Genomic DNA, 27,425 nt, shown 5'->3' with positions numbered 1-27,425 from the left:
TTGTCTTGGCTCGGATGAGCCAGTCGTCCAGGTAGGGGTAGACGTGGATCCCTTCGCGGCGCAGCTGAGCCGCCACCGGTGCGAGGCACTTGGTGAACACCCTGGGTGCCGACCGTAGACCGAAGGGGAGGGCTTTGAACTGGTAATGCCGCCCTTGGACCACAAACCTGAGGAATTTTCGGTGCCCCTTCAAGATGGGAATATGGAAGTAGGCATCCTCCAAATCCAACGACGACAGGAAGTCTCCTTCCTCCAGCTGACCCAGGACATGCTGGAGTGTGACCATCCGGAACTTTTGCGCCTTGATGAACTTGTTCAGACGTCGCAGGTCCAGGATGGGGCGCCATCCCCCCGTCTTCTTCTTCACGAGGAAGTATCTCGAGTAGACTCCGGAGCCCCGAAGCCTCTTTGGGACGAGTTCGATGGCGCCCTTCTTGAGCATCGCCTTCACCTCCAGGAGAAGTTGAGGGACGTGAAGTTCTTTCCTGGCCACGGGGGGGACGCGCGGACACTTTCTTTGAAACTCGAGCGCGTGGCCCCGGGCCAAGGCGTCCAGCACCCAACGGTCGGTGGAGATGGACTCCCACACGCTGACGAAGCTCGCCAGCCGGCCTCCCACCGGGGTGCTTCGGTGGGGGCCCGACCTCCCGGCCGGTTCAATCCTGCTTCGACGAGGCTTTAGCGCCTTGTCCTCGGCGACGACGGCGGGGTCCGCCAGGCTTGCCTCGTCCTCTGTAGGCCTCCTAAGATGACGAGCGGGCCGCTTGACGGTAGGAGGAGAAACCGCCGCCGGAACCTTTGGAGGCGCCCTTGCCTCCGCTGCTCCGAAAGGGCGTCCGTCGTTGTTGCAGAACTCCAAGGGCCCGGGCCGTCTCGGTGTCCGCTTTAATGGCCTGAAGGGAATCGTCCACCGTTTTCCCAAACAGGTTGTTCCCATCGAAGGGCATGTCCAGGACTCTGGTCTGAACGTCTTGACGGAAGTCCGTAGCCTTGAGCCATCCACGCCGCCTAAGGCAAACGCCGTTGCCCAACTGGCGGAACCCAGTGTCGGCGATGTCCGTCGCAACGGTAATGGTGTGGTCCGAAGCCACCTCACCTTCCTGCAGGATCTCCAGGGCCTCTGCCCTCTTGTCGTCCGGCAAGAAGTCCAGCAGGGGAGCCAGTTTGTACCAGAGCTCCCTGTCGTATCGGGCCACGATAGCCAAGGCGTTGGCAGCTTTAATAGTCGTCGCTGCAGACGAGATGACTCTGCATCCCATAGCGTCCAATTTCTTTCCCTCGCCGTCCGGTGGGGAAGTCGATGTGGAGGCCGCACCCCCCCCGCTTTTTTCCTGGCCGCCGCGGAGACGACGGAGTCCGGGGTAGGCTGCGCCCGGAGGCACAGGGGGGCCGTGTCCGGGACCCGGTACTTTTTCTCGTACCGGTCTCTTCTAGCTGGCGTCGTGGACGGGTTCTTGAGGAGGGTGAGGCCCTCATCCCAAATGTCGTCCAATAGAGGCACCGCGAGGACCGTCTTCCTCTTGGCCTTGCGCCGCTGATAAAGGAAACCTTCCTTCTTCTTCTCCTCAGGGCAGAGTTGGAAAAGCTCGGATGCCCTGGCGATCATTGAGTGGAACGATCCAATCTCGTCGGGCGGAGAAGCCCTGGTAGGAGGCGACGACGGTACATCCTCGTCGTATACCTCGTCGTCCGTACCCGTCGCTGCCGTGTCAGTCCCCGTATCATCCCCTCGGGTGGACGGGGAGGAGGGCTGGAAGGGGCGCGACGGCTGAAAAGGAGGTGGAGGGTGGATCCTTCTTTTCTTGGTAGGGGGAACACCAGAAGGTCCCGGTTCTGGGTCCCCCCACGGGAGAGGTTCCGTCGGCAACGGTAGTCTCGTCCTTATCTCAGAGCATAAGGACTGTATAGCCAACAAAATGGCCGCCGAGTTGTCTCGTGGCGCTGGCAGAGGGGAATCCGACGGGCGATCAGGGGCGTCCCCTGCGTCGGGATCCATCCCGACGGGCCGGTCTTCTTCCACGCCGAGGCCGTGGCTTAAGACCTCGACCAGCTCCTCCTCCGAGGTTGAGGCCGAATCTACGACGACGCCCTGCCCCCCCTTTTTCTTCCCCACGGGGGATTTCACGGGGGTCCTATCGATGGGCACAAAAGAGGACTCCCTCCGAGGTGGCAGGGAGACTCTGAGCCCCGAGGTCGCCACCACTGGTGTAGCCTCCACAGGCTGAGCCAGGGCCGCCGCGACAGTTTCGATAGAGGGCTTGGCCGGATGGATTAAGGCCTTCACCACCTTAGGTGCGCTCACCGCCTTATCCTTGAGGGGGGGGGACACTGCCTCGCTCCCCCTCCGCCTTCGAGCTCGACCGGGGCCTCTCCAGGAGCTTCGCCGGGTGCTCGGCCTTCCTCTTACCCGACCCAGAGCGTTGGCTCGTGGTTGATGGTGCCGGGGAGGGTGCGCCCTGCCTGGCGCCCGTAGAGCCCGACCGTTCGGCGCTCCCGGTGCCAGCAGACTCGCGGTGCTTGGCCTTATGTTGGACCCCCGTCGCCGGGGCGTCCTCAAATGTCTTAGAAGACCGCTCGGATGTCTTCCTCTTCTTCTCGCCGGACGGGCTCTTCCCTTCTAGCCAGTTGGCGAGACGTTGATGGCGGTCCTTCATGGTCCGCTCCGACATGTTGCCGCAAAACGCACAGTTCTTCTCCACGTGCGTCTTGTCCTCATGTAGGCAGTAAAGACAAAAAGAGTGTTCGTCCTCCTTGAAGACGTTCTGCAGCTTGCATCCAGGGCAGACCCTGAACAGCTTTCCGGGCGTCGAGCTTCCCTTCTCCTGGGCCATGGCCGGGCCTGAGAAACTTCTGGAGTCCTCCAAAAGCGTAGCTCGACGAAATCTTCACCCTTGAGGGGCGCAGACGAATCCGAAACGGGTCCCCGTTGATCGGATGGAGAGTCGGTGGAGCTTGAGGCTCTTTTGACCGAAAAATTAAGTTTTTGAGAAAAAACGTGAAAAAAATAGCACTAACGCTCGAGAGCAATAGCACGAGGATCCCAACACATGAACGTGCGGTAAAAATCTGAAGATGGCTGCCAGAGGCGGTGCTTAGGTAGAGGGCAGTCATTGGCTGTGGTCAGTATGACGCAGAGACCAGTGATTGGTTATTACTACGAAAGACAGATCAGAAACGAAACTGATACTGGTTTTTTCTTTACCGAGGATTCCCAGCCCGACGACGGGGAATATTCATGAGCATGTGAATCCATGCCAGACCCCATGCTGGAGAATGCATGACCACTGTGTTGTCCGTCATGATTAGGACACTCTTCCCCCGCACAGACGGCAGAAAAGCCTTCAAGGCCATCCTGATGGCCCTCAGCTCTAACAGGTGGATGTGGAGTTTGGACTCCAATGGAGACCAACGACCGCTGGCAGTCAAGTCTTCGGCATGAGCTCCCCATCCTGTGAGGGAAGCGTCCGTCACTACAGTCACCTCCGGCCACGGTTGCCAAAACGGCTCCAACTTCATCGGGTTCCCCTCGTTGGCCAACCACAGAAGATCCTGGGAGACCAAGACTGGAATCTGAATGGGATCCAACATCTTGCTTGAGAACTGTGACCACTGCATCTTGAGGACCCATTGCAGGGATCTCATCCTCAGCCTGGCCTTTGGCACTAGAGAAATGCAGGATGCCATAAGGCCAAGCAACCTTAAGAATCGAAAGTCAGGAGACTCTGGGCATGTTGAAACGTGTCCACCATCTGCACAATGTGATGAGCCCTTACCTTGGGAGTCGAGCAATGCCCAAGAACGTGTCCAACAGAGCCCCGAGGTACTGGAGCTGTTGGGACGTGTCGGATGCTACTTCTTGAAATTGAGGGAGAAGACAAGCTTGTGGAGAGAGTGGCAGGTGAGACCGAGGTGATCCAATGCTTGCTTGGGAGAACGTGCACGGATCAGCCAGTCATCCAGATGAACAAGTTACTATCTTACCTGGTAACGTCCTTTCGATGGGATGGTCCGACGACGTATTCCATATCTATGACATGTAATCACCACAGCTGTGCTGCTTCGGAAACTTTTTTCGGCGTCTGCGTCCTGCGTCGATGACGTCGATGCGCCGTCGTCGAGGACCTACTCCGACCGACGTCATCCGATGTGATAAGTAGGACGCACTACGCCCGTAGCCTCAGTTGTAGTTTTTTCCCCCAGAACGTGTGACACTAGCCAACTGCCAGTCAGACACAAAGCCTTGTGGAACATAAGCTGCAAACGCAAAGATATTCTGCAGCGGGGAAGGCAGGGCGGGAGCGATATGGAATACGTCGTCGGCCCATCCCATCGAAAGAACGTTACCAGGTAAGAAAGTAACTTGTTCTTCGAGGGGATTGGGTCCTCCGACGTATTCCATATCTATGACAGACTCCCAAAGCAGTACCAGAGCAAGGAGGAGGGAAAGAATTTAGAATCAAAATTTAGAATAGCCAATCAAATAGCAGAGCAAAGGACCGCCTTGCCAAAGGCCAGATCCTGTGCTCGGATGGAATCGAGGGAATAGTGACGTACAAATGTATGTACTGAAGCCCAGGTGGCTGCATCACAGATGTTGCGAATAGGAACACCCCTCTGCAGGACAGTAGATGCAGCCATCCCCCTGGTAGAATGGGCCCGCAAGCCAGCCGGTGGGTCCTTACCCACCAAGCGGTAGCACTCAGAGATGGCCAAAATAATCCAGCGAGACAAAGTCTGTTTCGTCACAGCTTGCCCTAAACGCTTTCCAGCGTAACCAATAAAGAGTTGATCGTCCACTCTGACCCGGGACATGCGTGAAACATAAAAGCTTAAAGCTCTCCTAGGATCAAGCCTATGGAGCCTCTCCTCTTCCTTACCAGGATGCGGAGGAGGATAGAATGCCGGAAGAACAACCTTCTGGGCCAAATGAAATTCCGTCACTACCTTCGGAAGAAAAGAAGGACGAACTCTAAGGACAACCCTGTCCTTGTGAAATACAGTGAAGGATGGCTTAACTGAAAGTGCCTGTAACTCACTCACTCTGCGAGCGGAAGTAACCGCAAATAAAAACACAGTTTTCAGAGTTAACAGCCTCAAAGGGCAAGAATGTAAAGGCTCAAACGGAGCACCCATAAGAAACTTAAGAACAAGGTTTAAATCCCAACCGGCACCAGGAAAGGTGACGGAGTGAACACATTAGTGAGCCCTTTCAGAAACTGTGAAATTAAAGGGATTTTAAAGTAAGAACACTCTTCAGACGAGCGCTTAAAGATGGACAGCGCCGCCAGGTAACCTTTAATGGTACCCACTTGCAAGCTCCTGTGGGCCAAAGAAAGTAAAAAGGACAGAACCATGGGGATGTCACATGCAAAAGGATCCACATTCTGAACTCGGCACCAGTCGCAGAACTTACGCCAACGGTACAGAGAATTTGTTGCTGGCCTTCGGGCCGAAAGCAACACCTCCATCACGTCTTCAGGGAGGTCCCAATCCTTATACCTCAACCTTTCAGAAGCCAAGCGTGAATTTTGAGGGATCTGACCTCTGGATGGAGAACCTGACCCCCCTCCCGTGAGAGCAGATCGTCTCGGTAGGGAAGACGACGTGGAGGGCAGATGGACAAGTCGAGAAGGTCCGGGTACCACGTCCTCCGAGCCCACGCCGGAGCAATGAGGATCATCCGGAAACCGAACTTCCGTAACCTCCGCAGCACTTGCGGGATGACGGGGACTGGAGGAAACGCGTACAGCAGCGGGAATGACCACTCCACCACGAACGCGTCTCCTAAGGCTCCTTTTGGAGGAAATTCCCACGAGCAAAACCTTTCGCACTTCCGGTTGACACTGGAGGCGAAAAGATCCACTTGAGGGGTCCCCCAAAGGGCGAAGATCTCCAGGAGAATCTCCTGAGCCAACTCCCACTCGTGAGAGATCGTGCTCTGCCTGCTCAGAGCGTCCGCCGTCACGTTTTCGTCTCCGGCCAGATGAACTGCAGAGATAGAAACTTCCTGCTGGATGGCCCAGCACTCGAGCTGCATCGCCTCCCTGCACAGAGGAAGTGACCCTGCCCCCCCCTTTTTGTTGAGGTAGTGCATGGCCACTGTGTTGTCCGTCAGGATCAGGACACTCTTTCCTCGCACAGTCGGCAGAAAAGCCTTCAGGGCTAGCCTGACGGCCCTCAGCTCCAACAGATTGATATGGAGTCTGGACCCCGACGGAGACCAACGACCGCTGACTGTCAGCCCGTTGGCATGAGCTCCCCATCCCGTGAGGGATGCATCCATCACGATCGTCACCTCCAGCCAGGGAAGCCAAAATGGAGCCCCCTTCATCAAGTTGCCTTCGACGGCCCACCACAGAAGACCCCGGGCGACCGAGGGCGGCACCTGAACCGGGTCCGACATCCTGCCGGAGGACTGCGGCCATTGCGTCTTGAGTGCCCACTGCAAAGATCTCATCCGCAGGCGAGCCTCCGGCACCAGAAGAATGCAGGATGCCATGAGGCCGAGCAACCTCAAGAATTCGAACGCTGGGAGCGTCTGGGCATGCTGAAACTTGTGCACCATCTGCTGAATGTGAAGAGCCCTCACCTGGGGAGGAAAACACTGCCCCAGGGAAGTGTCGAGCACTGCTCCGATGTACTGGAGCCGCTGTGTTGGCGTCAAATGGGACTTCTTTAAATTGAGGGAGAAGCCCAGCCTGTGAAGGGAGTGGCAGGTGACGGACAGATGATCCAGGACTTGCTCGGGAGAGCTCCCCCTGATCAACCAATCGTCCAGGTAGGGGTAGACGTGAACCCCCCCTTGCCTGAGATGCGCTGCCACCACCACCACGAGCTTGGTGAAAACCCTTGGGGCGGAGGTCAATCCGAACGGCAGGACCCGAAACTGAAAGTGCGAGTCGTCAACCGCGAACCTCAGGTACTTCTTGAGCTTGGGATGGATCGGCACATGGAAGTAAGCATCCTTGAGGTCGAGTGACACCAACCAGTCCTGAAACTGAAGGGCCTGGAGGACTTGAGAGAGAGTAACCATCTTGAACTTGTCCTTCCTGAGGAGTTTGTTCAAACCGCGCAAGTCCATGATGGGTCTCAACCCCCGTCTTTCTTCAAAATCAAAAAATAAGGGGAATACCATCCCTTGTTCCTCTCTGCTACAGGCACCAGTTCTACAGGCACCAGTTCTATGGCACCTTTCTCCAGCAGGGCTTGAATTGCCTGCGCAAGGAGCGGATCCGGACTCTGCAAAGAGAGGTTCCCCGGTGGATTGTCGCGAGGCCTGTGCCGAAAGGGAAGACAGTAGCCGTGGGTTATGATCTCCAGAACCCACACATCTGAAGTAATGGCTTGCCACTCTACAAGATGCTGCGCCAGCCTTCCCCCAACCGGTGAACCATGGGACATGGCCTCATGACTGAGTGGGAGCGGCCGCGGCGTTACCTGAGGGCAAAGAGGCATCTGCCCGAGCAGCCTTGGCACCACAGGTACCCTGTCGTCCACCTCTGGTACCCCTGCGTTGGCCTCTTTGACTGCCAGCTCCTCTCGCTTTACTGAAGGACGAGTAAGAACGAAAGGAACCACCCCTCCACTGCTGTCCCCTAGGACGAAAAGGCGGAGGTTGGCGAACTGCAGCGCCCAACGACTTTGCTGCAGCTTTTGAGGTCTGCAACCTCTCAAGGGTCTCGTCAGCCTTGCTGCCAAAAAGGTGTTCACCGTCAAAGGGCATGTTGAGGAGCCGAGACTGCACATCAGGAGCAAACCCCGATTTCCGCAACCACGCAAACCTGCGTATCAGGGTGCTCGCCGCCATGGACCTACTGACGCATTCAGCTAAGTCCAAACCCGACTGAACGGCCTCACACATGGCATCCTTACCATCCTGGACCATAGCAAGGAAACCATCCCGTTCGTCCCCTTCGGGAATATGTTCAGCCGCTAACGCAACACAGTTCCACAGAGTGTGTGTGAAACGAGACAAGGCACAAATGGAGTTGGCCGCCTGAAGCGCCATACCACCAGAAGAAAACACTTCCTTCGCCCAGCCATCAAAACGTTTGTTGTCCCTATCAGGAGGGATGGTCGGGTACGACGCCTGCTTTGCCGGGGCCGTGGCCGCCTGCACCACCAAACTCGAAGACCTCACAGGTGCACACGGTCTCGAACGCGTCGAGGACCGGGACCTGGAACGGGTACGTCGAGAACGAGTCTCCTTGTCCGAACGGGACCTCTCCCGTGACCCGTGCCGACCACTCATGCGAGCGGTGTCTCTCGACCTCTCACGACCGACCCCACTCGAGGGCGCGGATGGCTTAGTACCCTGCGATTCAAGAATCGCCAGCATTTTCTTCCCGAAGGAAGCCCATTCCTCTGGCGTCGCACGGCTGGTGGGGTAAGCGACGTGCCGGGCAGAGTCCTCCGAAGAGGACCTGGAAGACGACCGGTGTCGGCGCTTCCGAGAATGCCTCGAAGAGGCTGAGGAGTGGCGAGACCGACTCCTAGAAGGAGACCCACAAGACTTCCGACGATGACGCGGAGAGTCACCCCTCGAATCATCCGTCGAAAGCCCTGCAGATTTCGACTTCCGGGGCTTGGACACCCGACCTACCGACAACAACTTCTTACGTTCGCGTAAGGCTTTGGACGTGAGCGACTGGCAGTCGATACAGTCATCCGTGTCGTGGGCCTCCCCGAGACACCAGAGGCAGGCGTCGTGCGAGTCCGTCACCGACATCTTGGACCCACACTCCCCGCACTTCTTGAAACCCGGACGCGGGGTCGAAGACGAAGTAGAAGACATCTTCACACGAAGGAATGTCACAAAACGAACAGCTTCGAAGAACCGAGAAGAACAGAACTCCAAAGAGTCGAGGCGTGAACCGAGAATCACGAAGCAACACGTTCACGGAAAAAACGGAACTGAGGCTATGGGCGTCGTGCGTCCTACTTATCACATCGGATGACGTCGGACGAGGTCCTCGACGACGGCGCATCGACGTCATCGACGCAGGACGCAGAAAAAAGTTTCCGAAGCAGCACAGCTGTGGTGATTACATGTCATAGATATGGAATACGTCGGAGGACCCAATCCCCTCGAAAGGGGTAGACGTGGATCCCCCTCGCCTGAGATACGCTGCCACCACCACCATCAGCTTGGGGAAGACCCTCAGGGCGGAGGTCAATCCGAATGGCAGGACCCGAAACTGAAAGTGCGAGTCGCCAGCCGCAAACCTCAGGTACTTTCTGTGCTTGGGATGAATCGGCACATGAAAGTAAGCATCCTGTAGGTCCAGAGACGCCAACCAATCTGGAAGTTGAAGGGCCTGGAGGACTTGAGAAAGAGTGACCATCCTGAGAAGTTTGTTCAACCAATGCAAATCCAGGATGGGTCTCAATCCCCCCATCTTTCTTTGGAATCAAAAAATATGGGGAATACCATCCCTTGTTCCTCTCCGCTACAGGCGCCAGTTCTATAGCGCCTTTCTCTAGTAGGGTCAAGATTTCCTGCACAAAGAGCGGATTTGGAAGCTTCAAAGAGAGATTCCCTGGTTGATTGTCATGAGGCCGCTGTACGAAGGGAAGGCAGTAGCCCCGGCGCTATTGTATCCAGAACCCACGTATCCGAAGTAATGGCTCGCCATTCTTCGAGATCCTGAGACAGTCTGCCCCCAACCGGCGAACCATGGGACATGGCCTCATGACTGTTTTGGAGCGGCTGCAGCAGCGCCTTAAGGCAAAGAGGCAGCTGCCTGAGTGGCTTTGGCCCCTCTATTTCCCCAATCACCAAGGGTACTTTTAAGCTGACCCCTTTGACTGGTGACACCTTCCGTTCTACGAAAGGAGGAGTAGTAACGAAAAGAACCTCCCCTCCACTGCTATCCCCTAGGACGAAAAGGCAGAGTTTGACGCACAGCTGCGCTTAAAGATTTTGCTGCAGCTTTGGAGGTCTGCAACCTCTCAAGGCTCTCGTCAGTGCCGGTTATGAAGAAGAAATGCGGTGAGTAAGCATGGTATGCGGCGCCTCTATATGTTTCCACACTAACCTGGAGTGTCTTTTCCCTTTTGCAGATGGATGAGAAGTTCCGGAGACAGAGTTCCCCCAGAGCGGCTGGGATTCAGGTAACCGTTTGAAGCTCGTACAGTCTTTAAAAATAAGCTTACTAATGCCTTTTTCTGTTCTTTTCCCTTTTCCTTAGGAAGCGGCGTGCCGGGATGGGAATAACACCACTGAAGATGCCCGCAGAACAGAAGGAGCGATGAATGATTGGCAGAAGTGATGCAAGGTAAGGCTGTTCCTAACGGTGTTCTTGTTCTTGCAGGAGCTGAGCGCAGAAGAAAGATGCAGGCCTACTGGAGACCGATCTGAACACGGTGAGTGTCACGCTGCAGGTGCAGAAAATACAAAGCATGTTTCTCAGCCTGGGCGTGGCTTAAATAGTCTCTGGGTATCCCAGGTGTCTCTGGGCTGAACCACACCCAAAAGACTAGACTGCACATGCAGTTCTGGGTACTGAAATATGTGGGGGCATCAATCTTGTTCCATCAATGCACTACAAGTCCAATCCCCAATGTTATCCTATGGGAGTGAGTGAGTCTGCTGCCACAAGCGCCAAGTCTGACTCCAAGTGGGTCTTTGGAGGGATGGAGAGACCCTTGAGCGCCATGTAGGTGATCGTGGTCTGGCTCCAGTCAAGTCATCCTGAACAAAAGCTTCAGGAGGAGTGGATCAACCAAGATATTCTATGACCCTAGCCATCAGTCTCCTGTAGGATGACTCAGCATGAGCCCCAGGCTCAGGTCTGCCACATTCCACCTCAGGAGAAGAGTCTAGGCCACTGGCATCATGAAGAGATTGCCTTAACTCTTCCAAATGACTGAACATACAGGAGCCACATCAGAGTCAACGTCAAGTCCTTAGCAGGTTTCTGCGGTCTCGCTGGGGACGCGGACCGAGACCTGGAAGCACGTCTCTTGCGACCATCCTGAGCCTAGTCTGAACAGGACCTCAAAGGTTCTAGATGAGGATCGCACTGAGGACCCGGGCCCGAAGGACCGTTCCTTGTGGCTTGCCAGCTTCATTAGAAGGGGCAGACGGAACTGTGCCCTGCGATTGGAAAAATCACCAACATCTGCTCCCTGAAGGCAGCCCCTTCCTCCGGAGTCGAGGACTTTGTCGGACAAACCACTTTCCTTGCGGCTCTATCCTCCGAGGAGGACGGGCAAGGCGACCAGTGACAGCGCATCCTAGAATGCCGAGACGAGGAGGACGAATGGCAGGAAACACTCTGGGACCGAGACCCCCGCGACTCCTTCCGATGCGGATAGTCGCGGAGCGTCGCCCCTCGAATCGTCGGTGGAAATACCCTTGGAATTAGATTTACGGGACTTACTGGGTTTAAAACCCCTACCTACCTGAAGCTTTCCCTTACGCTCCTGCAAGGCCTTAGCAGTCAGCGAATGGAATTTGGAACAGTCGTCTGTGACGTGACTCTCGCCGAAGCACCACAAACAAATGCGATGCGGGTCAGTAATTGACATCTTAGACTTGCAGTCCCGGCAAATCTTGAAGCTAGACCGCGGAGTAAGAGGGGTCGAAGAAGAAGACATATTCACATGGAATACACGAGGCGCGCCGAATCCCGGAAGCAAACACGTTTGCAGAAAAAACAGATCTGAGGCTACGGGCGCCATGTGTCCTATTTATAACATCTGGTGACGTCGCCCTCGACGGAGGCCTTCGAGGGACAGACAAGACCCTCTGCCGAAAAAGTTTCCGACATTCACAAATGTGGATATTACATGTCAAAGATGTGTAATACATTGGAGGACACAATCAATTCGAATTATAGATTTAACTGTGTTTTCTTCTTGCTGCATAGTCATGCAAAGTGGCGGTGTGCTCTGCAAGATTGCATTTGGTAGTTCTAATACCTTCATGTCTAATTTTTTCAATCTTGACAACACTTCTCCAGTGAGGTTAGACTGTGTCACTATCTTTTCATTGAGAAGATGGTATAATTTAGTTAACACTGAAAGTCACGTATTCATTGCAGTCAAGGTTGATTCAGAGGAGGGTTTGTATTAGTTATTCCAAATGAACGCCTCTGTGTTGGCTGTATGAAGGAAACAGAGGAACTTGAAGATGAATCCAGCGAGTCCTGATATAATATTGGAGAGGCTGATAAATTCCCGATTTTTTGTGGACAGCTTCTTCTGTGTTGAAACTCAACTTGCAGATTTGTCACTTTTATTTCAGTAATTGCTCCACTGGATTTCCTTTTATCAAGTTCAGGGGACATGTGTCCTGGAGCGGTTTCTGCAACTATTTCTTTATTTAAATCATAGTCTTTTTCTTGTTCAACAGTCACTTGAGAGTATAATGTTGTCTCAATATTAGGGAGATTAATTAGTACTTTTGTCTTAATGGTTGATTAACAGGATGTAATTATTGTTTTGATTTTCTTCCACGCACCTTTTACGTGAATTTGAGAGGGGGGTGGTCCAAAATGCGCGATAGTGTGAATTGAGTTTTCATTGCTTTCAAGAGACAGTTGGCCCCATAGTTTGTCAGAAGCCAAGGGTTGGCACTCCTTGACACCATTTGAGTCTATTGACCCTTCTAGTCAGGAGGAAATCTAAACTAGTGCTGAATCTGAAACATCTACAAAAGATATTAAGTTAACCACGTGGCAGCCTGTTAAATCTGTGGACGTTTTAGAAGTATGCTGTCCACACGGACTTGGCTGCTCGACTCTTGGTCCAGTTTTCTCATTTAGTAAATATTGGTGAATGTCATTTGTACTTCTCTGAAAATCCATAGTCACATTTGATTCTCTTAGTATTAAGTCCTTTAGACGTTCGTTTAGTACGCTGTGGTTAAGAGTCTTAAAATATTTGGCATTGTTGATTTGAACGTGTATAAGTGTGCCATGTTGCTCAAAAGCCCTGCAATCCGAGCTGTTAAATGTAGACCCAAACAAGAGTTGGTGAGTTTTATTGAAATTTATTTTGAGAGATTCTTCAGTACACTAAAACAGTCAATGTTCCTGGTTTTTTACGCTCAGTTCAGTCACAATGTTATTAACTACCCTCACCTTGATTGTTGATGTTCCTTCTTTTGATGTTCGCAGACTGCGGATAGCAGACTGCTGTCACTTGACGTCCCACTTTGCTCAAAGTGCCGTGCAACTCCCCAGACTCCCCTCAGACCATCTCTGACCACTTAGCCACTTCACTTCTCTGCTCCGTGTTCCGGGGTCGAAATGGGGGTTTAAACTTCTTGCAGCAGCACACGGGTCTTCGCCAGAGCTCCAAAGAGTAAACAGCAAAGATAGACCACCTGTGACCACTTAGCCACTCCACTTCTCTGCTTTCCTATTCAATAAAAGTCTTTAGCCCCAAACATGCACCTTTGTGGCAGCATCCTTCACCTGCACCATTACAGAAGTTAAAGACTTCTTTGGTTCTCCCATTTCTAAGGATAGAAAGTATGTGCTTGCTTTGAAATCCAGCCAGCATATCATTGTCCATTACAATATAAATGACTGTATCCGAGAACTTCTATGGACATTTACATATGCTCTAAAACATATGCGCTATAAGATCTAAGGGTGCAGAAGTTAAGGCTCGGACACAATGGTGGAATGCTTTTGGACATAAACTTTTATTAAATAAAAGAGGTTTGGAAAAATGCAGATCTATACCTAAAGCTAAGAGGGGTTTCCCTACCGCAAAAGAAACTAGTGAAAAGTTTTTCATTGTCGGTCCCCAAAACCTACTTCTGTCCCTAACACTAATAATCCAAGATAACTGGTCAAGCATGGTCTCTTCTCAAAGTAATAAGTGTTCAGTGTGTTTTCAAACAACAGTAAAGTTCTGTTTTGCTGGAACTATAAAGTGGTGCAAAATAATGTTCCAAAATACAAGACTACAAAGCTAGGATTGCATTCCTTTCCCCTAGTCTGCTTCTTAGTCCAATGCTATAGTTATGCTCCTTTCCCCTAGACAGTTTATCTTAAGCCACTGATACAAGAGGAACTGTTCCTATCAGCTTGGCATGGTCCGCTATCAAGCTTAGGATTTCCTTTTCTCAGTCCTAGATTTCTTGACCCTCTTATCCTTAACCTCCCATGTGGGACCGCGACCCGACTCACAATGATTTACACAGGTTGGTTCGCTCACTTGCCAAGCAAGTGTTTTCTGTTGTATTCTCACTTTTCTTCTCTCCGGGTCCCAGATCCTCTTTGCTTTAAACTTTGGTTTCACATGCGGATGCGGGTCCCCGACTCGCACGGTTGTGTTGTATCCGTTTAGTTCACTCGCCTGCCTAGTATACAACGGTCTCATTTGCTTCAGGGTCCCAGACTCTTGTCCCTTCGACTTTCAAAGAGGAGCGAGTCCCAGACTCGTAATATTCCTTCAGGGTCCCAGACCCACTTACACTTTGGGGTCCCAGACCCCCTTCTTACTGCCCGACTTTCAAAGAGTTCTTCTCTCTTCGCCTGCTTGCTTCCCTGGACCCCTAGCACCTCCCTGACACCCCAACTACCTGTTTCCTTCCGCCTTAGAGGTATCTGCGGTTCCTGGGTAGCAGCCTCTGTGAAGCTCTGGTAGCTATTGGGCTCCTAGTGAGGTCTGCAGTGGCTTGACACTCTTTCCACATTTCCCGGCTATGTGTTCACCGTCTCGCGTGCTTCGACGGGCTCTGGGATGCCATGAAGGATCTCTCCTGATCTGATCTCTCCTTGTGGCTCGCATCAGCTGCCTTCCTGCATGGCTCTCGCTGTTCCTCCCCACTCCCCAGAGAACTGCTCTCTCTAGTCCCTTGCACACTGTTTTCGCTCAAGGTTTCCCCCCCTTCCTCAGAGAGGCAGGCTTGTCTTCTTGGTTCCACCGAGAGACTCCAACTTCCCTCAGTTACATTCAGGATGCTGGGGTTAAAGGGTTCCCCCTCTCTCAGGATAGTTCAATGGTCCACAGACCCTTCTTTTGCAGCACTGGTTCCCTGCTCCTCCAGCAAAGGCTTGGCAACCTCCTGAGTCTGTCTACCCTTTTATACTGACTCTGGCCAATAGGACTTAGGGAAACCCTAGACTGCTGAATGTGGTTCGAACAGGTAATCCTCATGCCTCCGGACTGCTCCCTCATCACAGTATTGATCTTATGAGTCCCTTGAGAGTAATTGGGGGTTCTTCTTAGTCACAGTACTGGGAAAGAGATCTTCACTTAGGCAAGTCCTAATCTTTCTCGTCCCATTACTTTCTAGGGGTAGGGGATGGCAACAACAACTCATGAGTCCATTAAGGAAAGGGTTGTTGTCAGGGTTGTAGGAAGGGGGTCTATGGTCCGGTAATTGGCCGGGATATTGCGTTTTCTGGGGAGGGTCGTCCTAATCCCATAAGGGGCTTCCTCTTCCACGCAATTCTACCCTGGTGCACCACCCCAGGGGGATTATTGTTCTGTGGACGCACCGCCCTGGCACCATGGGAAAGGTCTCCCCGTAAGGAAGAAGGGACGACTTCTTCTGATTAGTCACAGAAAAAACCTGACAATCGTGTTTTCAGAGCCCCTTCATTCATGTGTAATGTAACCAACATTGCGGAAGACAACCTCTCATTGAATCAGGCATATCTGATACATATTCAACGCTGTAAGTAAGACCCTCAACAGAACAGTCATCAACTGGCCAATATGAATTATTCAACCTTGACATCAAAGCGTGAGCCGCCATTTAAACATTGCAAAAAGCTAGAAAGCCATCATACAAGTGAAGCAAAAGAATGGTACCTCATAGTGCGAAATAAAATCTAGCAGTCTTGTTCGAGATGGAATGTAGAGAAGTGGCATCATCACTCTGCGGACAAACTTCTCAATGTAAGCTGCCACCATGGGACCTTTGTACTCAATGGGACCAAAACTAGAATTTAAACAAAAAACATTTAATCTAGAACAAAACAAATATAACATATTTTGCATTTTGCCTCATTACCAAAGATTTAAGCTGTGATTGAAAGAACAGGTTATGAATGATATATACATAAAAGCACATGAGAATTTGGTCAACAAGGTCCATAAATAATTCACTAAGCAGTCTACAGTCTCCTACAAAACAATGTGCTTATGGCAGGAACTGGGACCCCCGCGACTAAGGATGGCATAGGGGTTTTAAATCCCGTCCCGTTCTTTTTACAGGAGATGCAACTAGCCATCAAAACGCAAAAAGGTGGCGACGGTCCCCAATGTTAATGATATTCTTTTGTCTTTTGGAGAGATATGGTGTGCAAGTAGGCTAATGCCATTATACCATCACACAAAATGTCACTAGACTGGTTGATAGCGGAGATTGTCCCCTATGTTTAAGAAGGGACGTAGATACGAGCTCAGCTACAGTTGCCCTTTTTCCCAGATTAGTAACATTAGCAAGCCGTTCACTAAGGTTCTTCTTCTAATAGTCCAGGACTGGATGGCCCATGAAAGTGAAAAATACATTGTTGGGTTCCATGGGATGTTTGTCAGACATCTGGCACTGCAGAGCAGTGTCTAGAATGATTACTTTTCCAGATGAAAAATGTCCAATTAAGGAATGGTAAGCTGGTGCGTGTCTACTTAAAAGCTGCATTCAACTTTTTTTTGTTTACATGTAGCTCTGCGACACCTTGCGCAAAGAAGGGACAAGGCGAAAGCAGGTACATCTACTAAAGGCCATGGATATTGGAACACGGTAACAAATTACATTCGAACCCAATAGGGTGTCTACTGATGGCTTTGCCATTATATTGGGTGGAAGCCACCGCCTTTAATAATGATGCTAATTGGGACAATCCGCAAATGGGCAGCGTGAGTGATCAGCTCTTACTATTCAAATATGATAAAGTAATGCTGTCAAGAACAGAAAATTGCCTTATCTGAGTTGTGCAAGACTGTGAGTTACTATCACAAGAGGCCTCACTATCAACAGCCTCATGGGGACAATCATAGTGATTATAATATATAATAATTTGTTATTTATAACATGCTTTATACCCACAGATTTTTACGCGTGGGCCCGGGGATCGAACCTGTGTTGCTCCACATCATCTTGATTCCAAGACAAGCATGATACCCCTGAGCTATCCTGCCGAGATTGGGCTTCTGAAAACCACTGAATCACAAAATATTGTGAGACCAAGATGTACCATCTGTTCTCTAGTTCAGCTGGGTAACCAGTTAGAGAACACAACAAGTGGATACATCTACCCAACTTCTGGAACAGACTTAAGGAGATTTCCAAAATGTTTAACAAAAGGTTGGAGGGGGTCAGGGGTGAACGAGTCTTGTTAGAAGCACCTCTCATCGCTTACTAGGCTAAAGCTGTGCCAGGAGCACTGAAGTGAATTATGGAGTACAGCAAACCTGAAACAAATGGGATTTGCTAAATCATGTCTTTTTTAAAGAATGTATTGGGCCTTCAAGGGGTGCAAAAATCATAATGGTGCATATAGATCTGTGCACCAGGAATATAAAGAAGCAAGCCACCTTCACTGGTAAGTGTCAGGGGTAGGGCTTCCCCAAATCCCTCAGTTTACAAATATCAACAAAATACAATACAAGAAATTAAATCCCTGGATGGTGCTGATGGCTTACAGTGGTTGTGACATGTCAAAACCTCATTGGAGGCACTAAATATACACTATACTTGGGAGTACCCAATTTCTTACAATATTCGAGTATTTGTTTTTGTATATGATGGGCAAAAACATTTTGAAAACCAACCCTATTGTAACCAGAAACTACTTAGCTACTTTGATCAAAAACTGGATGGGGATAGAGAGCTGTACTTGGATGTATGAGACAGTCCCCAGTCTGATGAATTGGGAGGAAGAGGGCCGCTTCAAGCAAGTCAATGTTGGGCAAGGTAGGTATGGGTAGGATCCACTGTCTCCAGAACATGGTAGGGGTCACTCGAAGAGTGCCTGGCATGGAACCCCATCCCCAACTGAGAGAACCTGAAGTAGCTCTGTAGGCAGACCCAATGCCCTAGCAAGGAAAGTGTACAGACTATTAAACACAAATAATGGAGATGGTTTAGTATTCCATATGTGAGCATTCAAATCAAGTACAGCCACAATCAAAGGAGAAAGTAGTCTATGGGCCTCATTAGGAGTTGGGGGGTATCCCAGCAGCATATCTGCCGGAATACTGCCCAAACGAATTACCGCTACGGCCACTTGGTTTGGCGGAATATCCGCCGGATTACAAGTGTTGGTGGCGGTGTAATTCCCCATTTATTTGAGTCCATTGGACTCCATGGATTTTTTTGGGTGGAATTCTGCTGATTCTGCTGGTTATTCGGCGGGGAGTTGGAGGATTTACCCTCAAGGATTTTCCTGGAATCAATCCTCCACTCCATGCCTAAACTCGTATTTTGTCATAGTGGTAAAGTTGGTGGTAAAAGAGTTACCACCAACTTTTACCACGTACTGCCAAACTCGTAATGAGGCCGTATGTGCTCAAAATAACAACCCTGCGCATGTCACTCAAATAACACATTAAAGTCTTGTCTTTTTATTGGAAATTCTAGGAAAAGCAAAATAAAATATTCGTCTTTGAATATTAGCGGGAAATGCTTGCTAGATGTCTTAATGTTTGGGAACAATGGACTTCACTTGACCTTCATTAACTGCTGAAGTTTCAAAGGGGACATTCAAATGTTGAACCTTTATTCTGTGTGGAAGATAAATGGCCAGTCATGGGTTTACCTTTCATGTGCATTTATGATGGGAAATAGAAAAGAATGGTGTGCTTAATTTTGAAATGTAATTCCAGTAGATTTTTCAAATCTATGTGCATTCTTAAATTGATGTATTATAACAGGCTGGGGGCGTGGCTACGAGGGCCATGTAGGAGGACGCGATCTGGAGGAGCTCCCGAGATCCTGAAATGATCCTGGCGAAATAGTGCATAACAACGTGCCTATGACTGCTGAAAACACACATGTCGATGTGTGAACGGTCTGACTGTGCTTGGTGAACTTTTGGAAGGCGTGGGAGGAACGGTGGTGGAGTTTTATGCGAAAAAGATAAGGAGCGCCGGAGACGGAAGACGAATCAAAATGGGCGATCAATGACCGAAACAAAGGATGGAGCAGGCCGCACGATGGTCGGGCGTTAGGAGCGAACTGTGTGCGCATTTGTAACTTGCACGGAACGCGGGTCCCTGGGCCATGTCTAATAGAACAGTGAGACCGAAGGCGAAGCAGCCCACGCTGGACAACTTCGCCAAGACGTCCCCTGGTCCGGAAAGTTCCAAGAGCAAGGATAAGTCGCCCATGGGTGGCATGCCTGCAACGGGTACTAACCAAGAGGTCCTGGCTGCGATTGCGGACTTGAAGGCGACCTGGGAGGCTAAGCTTGAACTGGCCGTAACAGAGTTGAAAACGGCATTGGACCTTAAGGTCGGTGAGGTGCAAGAGGAGGTGAACTTACTCCGGCAGGACGTCAGGTCCCTGGCGAAGCGCACTGAGACCCTCGAGAAAGAGGTGAGCCCGAACACCACGCATTGTGCCTCCCATAAGGCCGAATTGCATGCCCTTGTGCAGAGAGTGGGCAACTCGGAGAACAGGGCTGAGGAGGCGGAAGGACGCGCCCGACGGAATAACATTCGCAGCGTGGGCCTGCCAGAAGGATCGGAGGGCCATGATCGCACGGAGTTCATCGAATCTATGCTGTTGCAGGAGATACCCGGAGGAGCCTTATCTCAAGGATTCGCGTTGGAACGTGCGCATAGAGCTCTAACAAGGAGGCCGCCGCCACCGGGAAACCCACCTAAGCCAGTAATTGCCAAAATCCTTAATTACCGGGACTGGGAGAGGATACTAGAACACTTCCGCAAGGGAGGAACGATTACACGAGGAGCGGCAAACATAACGGCCTACCCGGACTATACCCTGACTGTGCAGCATAGCCGCATGAACTTTGGTACGGTAAAGCGGAGATTGAGAGAGGCGGGCTGTAAATACATGTTGCTGTACCCGGCGAAATTGAAGGTTTTCTCAAACACAAGACTTTGTTTTTGGAGACTCCGGAGGGCGCCATGGGATGGCTCGACGCGCAGGGATGTCCCCAGGAGCCTGACGCTCAGACGGGAAGAGGAGATGGAGGAGATAAGTAGTGCACGAGGAGGGTGCTACAAGATGGTGCGGAATAGGACTCTGGGACTTGATTATAGTCATTTGAGCGGCCTTAAGCAGAGAAGGTCAGACTGTTGCACAATATATTATGAGCACTGTGACTATTGCTGTATTTAGGGGAGCCTTGCAGAGCGTATCTCTTTACCCCACTTAGTAACTTTAGTTAAGTGGCCATTAGGGCGACTTCACCCTACTGAGCTCTGGGCATTGTTTGGTGCTTGCAGGGCTAGATGTGGGGGTGCCTGAGTTCCATGGATGGAGCTGGGCAGCAGTTGGGGAGTGTGGTGTTGGGGAAGGGATGGGTAGAGGGTGGGGAGGGAAGTGGGGAGATTGGGGTGTGTATAGTTAAGGGGAGTTCGAGTTTGTACATGAGGCTACAAGAAAAAGCCAGAGGGCTATATCTGTATCGCGTGGGCAGGTGGGGTTTGCTGCACGGAAGGGGGGAGGATACTTATGAGCTATGGGGGATCTTAAGATTGTAACGTGGAATGTCAGGGGACTCAATAGTTACTTAAAGAGGAACAAGGTCATGATGTATTTGAAAAGACAGAAGATTGATATTGCACTGTTGCAGGAGACGCATCTGACTCGGGAAAAGTTGGAACTGGTGGGGGAAGAAGTGGAGAGGTATTGTAGTGGGCTCTACGTATTCTGCTTACGCTACGGGAGTGTTGGTCTGGGTGGCACCGCACGTTCCGCTCCAACTTACACAAGAGGTGGTGGATACAGAGGGGAGGATGGTCATATTGAAGGCACTGGTGGAAAATAAGGAGGTGTGCATTGTAAACACGTATGCCCCCAATCAAAACACGGCGGCATATTTTAGGACTCTGTGTACCAACCTGGGTGCGTGCGTGGGTGGGGTGGTTATTTGGGGAGGGGATTTTAATTGTGTGCTGAACCCCAGGGTAGACAGATCTGATGATAAGATTGATCGGCCCACCCCAGCGGCCAGGGCATTGCAGACACTGCTCGACGACTTAGGGCTGGCAGATGTTTGGAGGCTGAAACATCCTAATGAGGAACAGTATTCGCATTACTCAGCCCCGCAACAACTGCATACAAGACCTGACTATTTTTTTGCCATGCCAGATGTGGTGGTAGAGACCACCCAAATAGAATACAAAGCGAGGGTCCTGTCGGACCACTCACCTCTGGTCCTGGGATGGAAGTACTGCCGCCCCAGAGCGCGGATACCGACGTGGCGCCTCCGGGCTGAGGCGCTCAAGGATCCGGTCTTCAAAGAGGATATCAGGGACGAGATCACACATTATTTCGAAGAGAACGCTGGCAGTGTGGATTCGACAGGCACGCTCTAGGAATCCTTCAAGGTGGTATTGCGGGGTGCTGCCATTGCTAAATCAAAGGGCCTGCAGGGTGGGGTCCTAGCGGAGTTAGGGGAAGCTGAGGATGAACTGGAACAGGAGCTCAATAGGGGAAGGGGAGATGCAGAGCCAGTACTTAAACTACAGCAGCGGTGTGCGGAACTTTGGGAAAGGCTCTGCAACCTCAATTATAAGTAGTATGTTGAGAGACAGCATAGCATGCAGGTGGGGATAAAACGGGCCGTCTCTTGGCGTGGCTATACAAGAGGGAAACCCCTAGGCCCCCGATTAGGACGATAACCAGAGAGGATGGGGAGGTAGCGAACACCCAAGAAGGAATCAATGAGGCATTCTTAGATTATTACAGGGCACTATATGAGGACAAAGGGGGGGGCAGCCGAGAGGAGATAAGGGAAACTTTAAGAGATATGGGATTACCCAAAATTAGTGCCGAAGAAAGAGGGGAGCTGGATGCACCATTACTTTGGAGGAACTGGAGGAGGTGGTGAGGCAGCTGCCCACTAGTAAGACCCCGGGTGCGGATGGGCTCCCTAGCGAATTTTATAAAGCATATAGAGAGGAGGTACTCCCCCCCCCCCCCATGCTAGAAATGCTTAATGAATCATTTGAAGTGGGCCGGTTGCCGGAATCGCTTAGAGAAGCGATAATAATACCGCTCCCTAAGCCCAACAAACCAGGGCATAGCGGCGGCTCCTATAGGCCCTTGTCAATGCTGAACCAGGACGGCAAGATATTGACAGCGGTCCTGGCTAATCCATTGCGGAGAGTTATTAGTAAATTGATACACCTGGAACAAACAGGTTATGTCCCCAACAGAAATATAACCCACAACCATAGGCGAATCCACCGGGTGATTGAATGGGGGAGCGAGAGCGAGGGTGAAATGGTGGTTGTGTCCCTAGATGCAGTCAAAGCTTTCGACTCCTTCAGGTGATCGTGGTTTCTGGAGGCCCTGAGGGAATACGGGATGGGGCCTGGTTATGTTAGGTGGGCGAAGTTGCTGTACAGTGAGCCGCTAGCTAGGGTACGTACAGGAGCAGTGATATCCGAGAGGTGGCAGCTTAGCAGCGGCACCAGACAAGGGTGCCCCTGGTCCCCGATGTTATATATTCTGGCCCTGGAGCCCCTGGCAGTGTACCTTCGGCAACAATATGACATGATAGGCCTTGAGGTAGGGGGAGAGAAACACCTAATATCTCTATATTCTGGAGGTAATGGAAAGGTATGCAGAACTGTCTGGCATAGCGGTGAACCCCCAAAAATCGAGCATATTCCCATTGGGTAGCTACAGAGGAACCCTTCCGGAGCGGTTGCCAGTGTTGCCGATACCATGGGCGGTTGGTTCCTTCCACTACCTCGGCATAGATGTGCATCACACGGTAGAGGAGGAACATTTGCAGAACACCGAGGTGGCTGTGGGAAAAATCCGTACAAGCATGAAGTTTTGGGAGAAGTTGCCGTTGGCGAAGATGGGACGGGGAGCGATGCTCGAAATGGTGGTTCTGGCCAGGCTTTTACATTTTTTCAGCAATATCCCGTACATGATACCTAAGAAGTTTTTTGCCAAGCTGAATAGTATGTGCAGAGACTTCCTATGGCATGGCACTCGGAATAGAGTGGCGCTATGGAATTTGCAGCATTTCCATGAAAAGGGGGGGTATTAAGCTGCCTAATTTTGAGGCCTATTATGTGGCTGGTCAGTTGCAATATGTGGTCAAATGGCTCTCCGACAAGGTAACTCCCGAATTTAGGCTGTTTGGACAGGACTGCACTCCGTTCTACCTGAAGGAAATTATTTGGTTGCCTAGGTCAGAAATGAAGGAGCGCCCGGGAATGATGTTGATGGGGTGGAAGATGTGGCATAGAGTATGTCGAATGATGGAGGACCCGTACCCGTGTTCCCCGCAGGTGCCGTTGATTGCTTTGGCAGGGGGAGACAAACAACTAAGGATGATAATCAGGACCTAGTGGGAGTCGGTCGGGCTGGTTACATTGGGGGATATCTGGCAAGAGGGAGCCATTAGAGATTTTGTAGGACTAGGGGAAGAGGCGGGCTTGCATAGGGGCCAGTATGTCACGTACCTAAGGCTGGTGCAGAATATTCGTAAAATCTGGCCTGAGACTGTATTGGCGGAGGAACCAGACGCCACCATGGGGACAATATATGACATATCAGAAGGGGGGCATGAGATCTCCAGATTGTATGAAATGGTGATGACCCGGGTTGGGAAGGAATTGACTCATTTGAGGTTAGATTGGGAAACAGAGGTGGGAGCACAGATGGAAGATGGGATGTAGGAGCGTGCTATGGGATACCACAAGAAGGTGTCAAGAAATGCCAGATTACAACAAATTCAGTTGTATATAACGCACAGAGCTTACATGACCCCGATGAGAATATCGAAATTTGTAAATGCGGGACGACAAGCGTGCCCAAAATGCGATAAGGAAAAAGCTGATATGACCCACATGTTTTGGTCTTGCCCAGTGATTGAGAGTTTCTGGGGAGAAGTGGTGCAAAAACTAGCGGACAAAGGGGTCACACTCATTATAGATACGGCTTGGGCCTGCCTGTTGGGAGGATTTCCCAGACCACGGAAACTTAAACATGTTGGGAAATTGAAGGACTTGGCATATGTGCTCGCAAAACAAAGGATTGCCATGGGATGGAAGCAGTGCCATAAGCCACGGGTGGAGGTATGGTGGCGGGAATTACAGAAATGGGCGGAGGCTGAAACAGTGGTATGGCAGGAGGCATGTGGCATATGTGGGGAAGAAGAAGTGGGTACCCTGATGGCATGGAGAGTATTAATAGCAGGACTGTTTGGAACAATAACGGACTCCGCAGCCTCGGAAAGAGGCGATACCCTGCCACACGCAGCAGATACGGAATGAGAAGGACGAACAAGCTCTTGAGGGGGGGAGGGATTGGGGGAGCAGTGGTCTTGACTAATTGATGTTCATGTGATTGTTGCAAAAAGCGCTGCCAGTTTGGTTTGTATTGTTCGTTTGTTTCAGAAAATAATAAAAACCGTTTAAAAAAAAAATACAAAATAAAATATTATTATAACAGGCTGTCAAAGCAATGACATCCAATGTGCAGATGGCTCTAGCAGCCACATTGGTCTTTGGATTAGAAACTGATATTCCAAGTTCATGGAGGCTTTATGAAAGTTCAAAAACTTACATTTGGTACAATGGGAGAATAAGCCATCAACCAAGTAGAAGCTCCAAAGAAGTTCTATTCATCAGATGAGCAAATGGTGGCTTTTCTATACCAGAGGACTCATGACTTCGGGCCTCAAGAATCCATCTCTCAAGAGAAACTTTCAAAAACATTCTGAAATGCACAGAAATGTTGCATTTTAAAAGCCCATTCAAAGGAATCGTCACCCACTCCCTTTTCTTTAAAAAAAATACTGCTTGCACCCTCTCATAAGTTAAACGTGATACAACGGCTTTTCGTATGAGGCATCACTAACTTTTCCATGTAATGCAGTCCCCATTTCACCCTGTGTGAAGGGTAGCATTTCATAGTGTTGCCCCCGCGCCTCTCCAAGATGGAACGCTCTGGAGGCACAAATCAATCCAGCTTCTTCATGATGATATGTATGTCCTCTGGATCTTAACACTTCCTCTGTGTGCTTATGTAGACACCCGTTATCATGGAAACGCGAAGAAAGCACCTCCACATCAAAAGTCTTCGGGAGCGTTCTCTGGTAGGTCATTTTTTCAGAGACATTTTTTCAAGTAATTCAGTTTTATACAAGTAAACAAAGGCCTCTTCTATTGCTACTTCTGCAATGGTGTTTCCCTATTCTCCAAAAAATAAACTGGTGTTTGTCAGGACATCTTACAAATTTAACTTTGTCCTCGGTCCATACCTATTCTGTCCTACTGACTGACCCAACCACCAACAAAGAAAACATAACCTAGCCTGCGAGCTGGTGCCAGACCTCCACCTAATTGTCTCAGGAGCTCTCCTTTAGGTTCAGAACTCGGCCTGCTGGTGCAGTTCAAACAAGTTTGGCATCTTTCCTGGTTTTCTAGAAAGGGAAACTCCTGACCCACTCACCAATGTCCTGCTCAATTAAAAACGTACAGTCTTTGGGGCGTGTCCAAGATGGCCACGATGTGGGAGCAACTCATCTGAGCTCCACACAGCCCGAACCCTGATAACTTACCCCAGGCAGCAGGTATTGACCAGCAACCCTCCTGTAGATAGCGTATAGCCCAGAGGGAAGGCTGCCACCACAACGAGGAGCAGGAACCGGCACTGTTGGTGGAACGGTGCGAGCCTGCACAGACAGAATTTGGGCACCAAGGTGCCATATTTACTTTGAGATGGGGCCCTCAGCAGCGCAGAAAGGAGGAAGATGACTGAAAGAGATGTGGGCCCGCTCAGAGAGCAACAGCTCTCCCACCGTCTTCACCATGAGCTGTGGGGGCAAAGGGGCAGCGGGTCGTCATATGTAATTGCAGTGAAGTTAAGCTGGGGGTGGCCATCTTGAATGGATTGAGACGCTTAACCCTAAAGAGCCCACACTACACCGAGGTTTTGCTGAAATATCACAAAAAGGGAGTGAAGAATGCAGCACCTCCCGAGGGTTTGAGCATGGACAGATGGGTGAAGGCTGATATTCTTCTACCCCTCTAACAGACACATCATCCAATACCCTTCTCTACTCTCCTTTATTTCAGATACCTTAGGGGGAAAGAACATAAAATGGCATCAGGGAAGACTGAGAAAAAGGATAAGACTGATGACACAGATTTCTTCACACCTCGCAGTAGACAACAGCCAGGAGAAACCCTTGTCCCAAAACCTGATGATGCCAGCGTTGAGTCGGATCGAGAAGTAGATGTTGAGGTTAGAGAATAAATTCAACAAATTGAGCGAAAAAGCGGTCCTCCTGGAAACTCGAACAGAGAACCAATGAGATAGACCAACAATGTACCCAAATTGACTCAGGTGGTATGGCAAATTGGGCAAAACATAGAGGTCACCATCCAGGGGAATGCAGCAATGGAAAACCGGTTGGAATATCTTGAGAACATGGTGCAAGCTAAACTTAAGGTTTTTGGTCTCCCTCCTGGATTAGAAGGGGATGACCCAATTAGTTTTCTCTCCAATTGGCTCCAGGGCATGTTCATTTGGAGGCGAAGAGGACCCAATATATGGTGATGAGTGTTATAGACTTCAGTCATATGCCTCCAACAAACCCTCAGAGTTGTCAGTCAGTCCAACACTCATTGTCAAGCTCTCGGACGCCTGTGATAGGGAGAGAAAACTCCCAACCGCTGCAGCGAAAAAACTTTGGAGTTCCAAAATCACATAATTCTCTTTTTTCCAGATTTGACACCCCAGGATTGGGCTCGCTCACCTCCACAGGGTCTCCCAGGGAACTGCACATTTTATTGTGTTGGATTTTTGCATCGTTGCCAATTGTTGAGCCTGTACAGACCTTTCCTAGAGAACTGAGCTTTACTGAAGCTCAGCCTGATAGACTATTAATGGGTCTGGGTTAGGATGATACCATACAATAGGAGATGCACGCTGTATGGTTGATTTTCATGATATGTATCCTTTGGCCAAGCAGAGGCTGTCCATTGGGTTAAGAGGGCCTAGAAGTGCTCGCCACCAATATTACGCCTGTTATTATTCCTCCCCCCCCTTATACCACCCCAAGTATTAGAGGACTACCAGAGGGCCACACAGTAAAAATGTTATGTGTTCCATTCATGTTGTATGGGCCTCTCATGTGGTGGACTCCTCCTGTTATGTTTTGCATGTTAAAACCACAATAAAAAGTTTTTTGAAAGACAAGAAAAATGCAGTCTTTAATTGGAGTATTTGTAATGTTAGAGTGGTCCATTTTGTGGTACAACTGGGTTTTGCTCCTTGTGTGGATTCGGCT

At 50.5% G+C, this 27,425-nt stretch overlaps 1 protein-coding gene across 1 annotated transcript in view; it reads right to left on the bottom strand.

The window, feature by feature from the left end:
* Nucleotides 1–27,425, bottom strand: part of TXNDC11 (thioredoxin domain containing 11) — a 1,034,390-nt gene that overhangs the window by 764,981 nt on the left and 241,984 nt on the right. Inside the window, exon 4 of the mRNA XM_069647793.1 lies at nucleotides 15,781–15,910. Within this exon, the coding sequence (XP_069503894.1) occupies nucleotides 15,781–15,910 (130 nt within the window). The remainder of the gene's footprint in view (nucleotides 1–15,780; nucleotides 15,911–27,425) is intronic.

The sequence above is a fragment of the Ambystoma mexicanum genome, chromosome 2q (assembly GCF_040938575.1).
Source record: "Ambystoma mexicanum isolate Mex_15411 chromosome 2q, UKY_AmexF1_1, whole genome shotgun sequence".
In the NCBI taxonomy this organism is placed as follows: domain Eukaryota; kingdom Metazoa; phylum Chordata; class Amphibia; order Caudata; family Ambystomatidae; genus Ambystoma; species Ambystoma mexicanum.
This window is presented reverse-complemented; position numbering and strand designations above follow the sequence as displayed.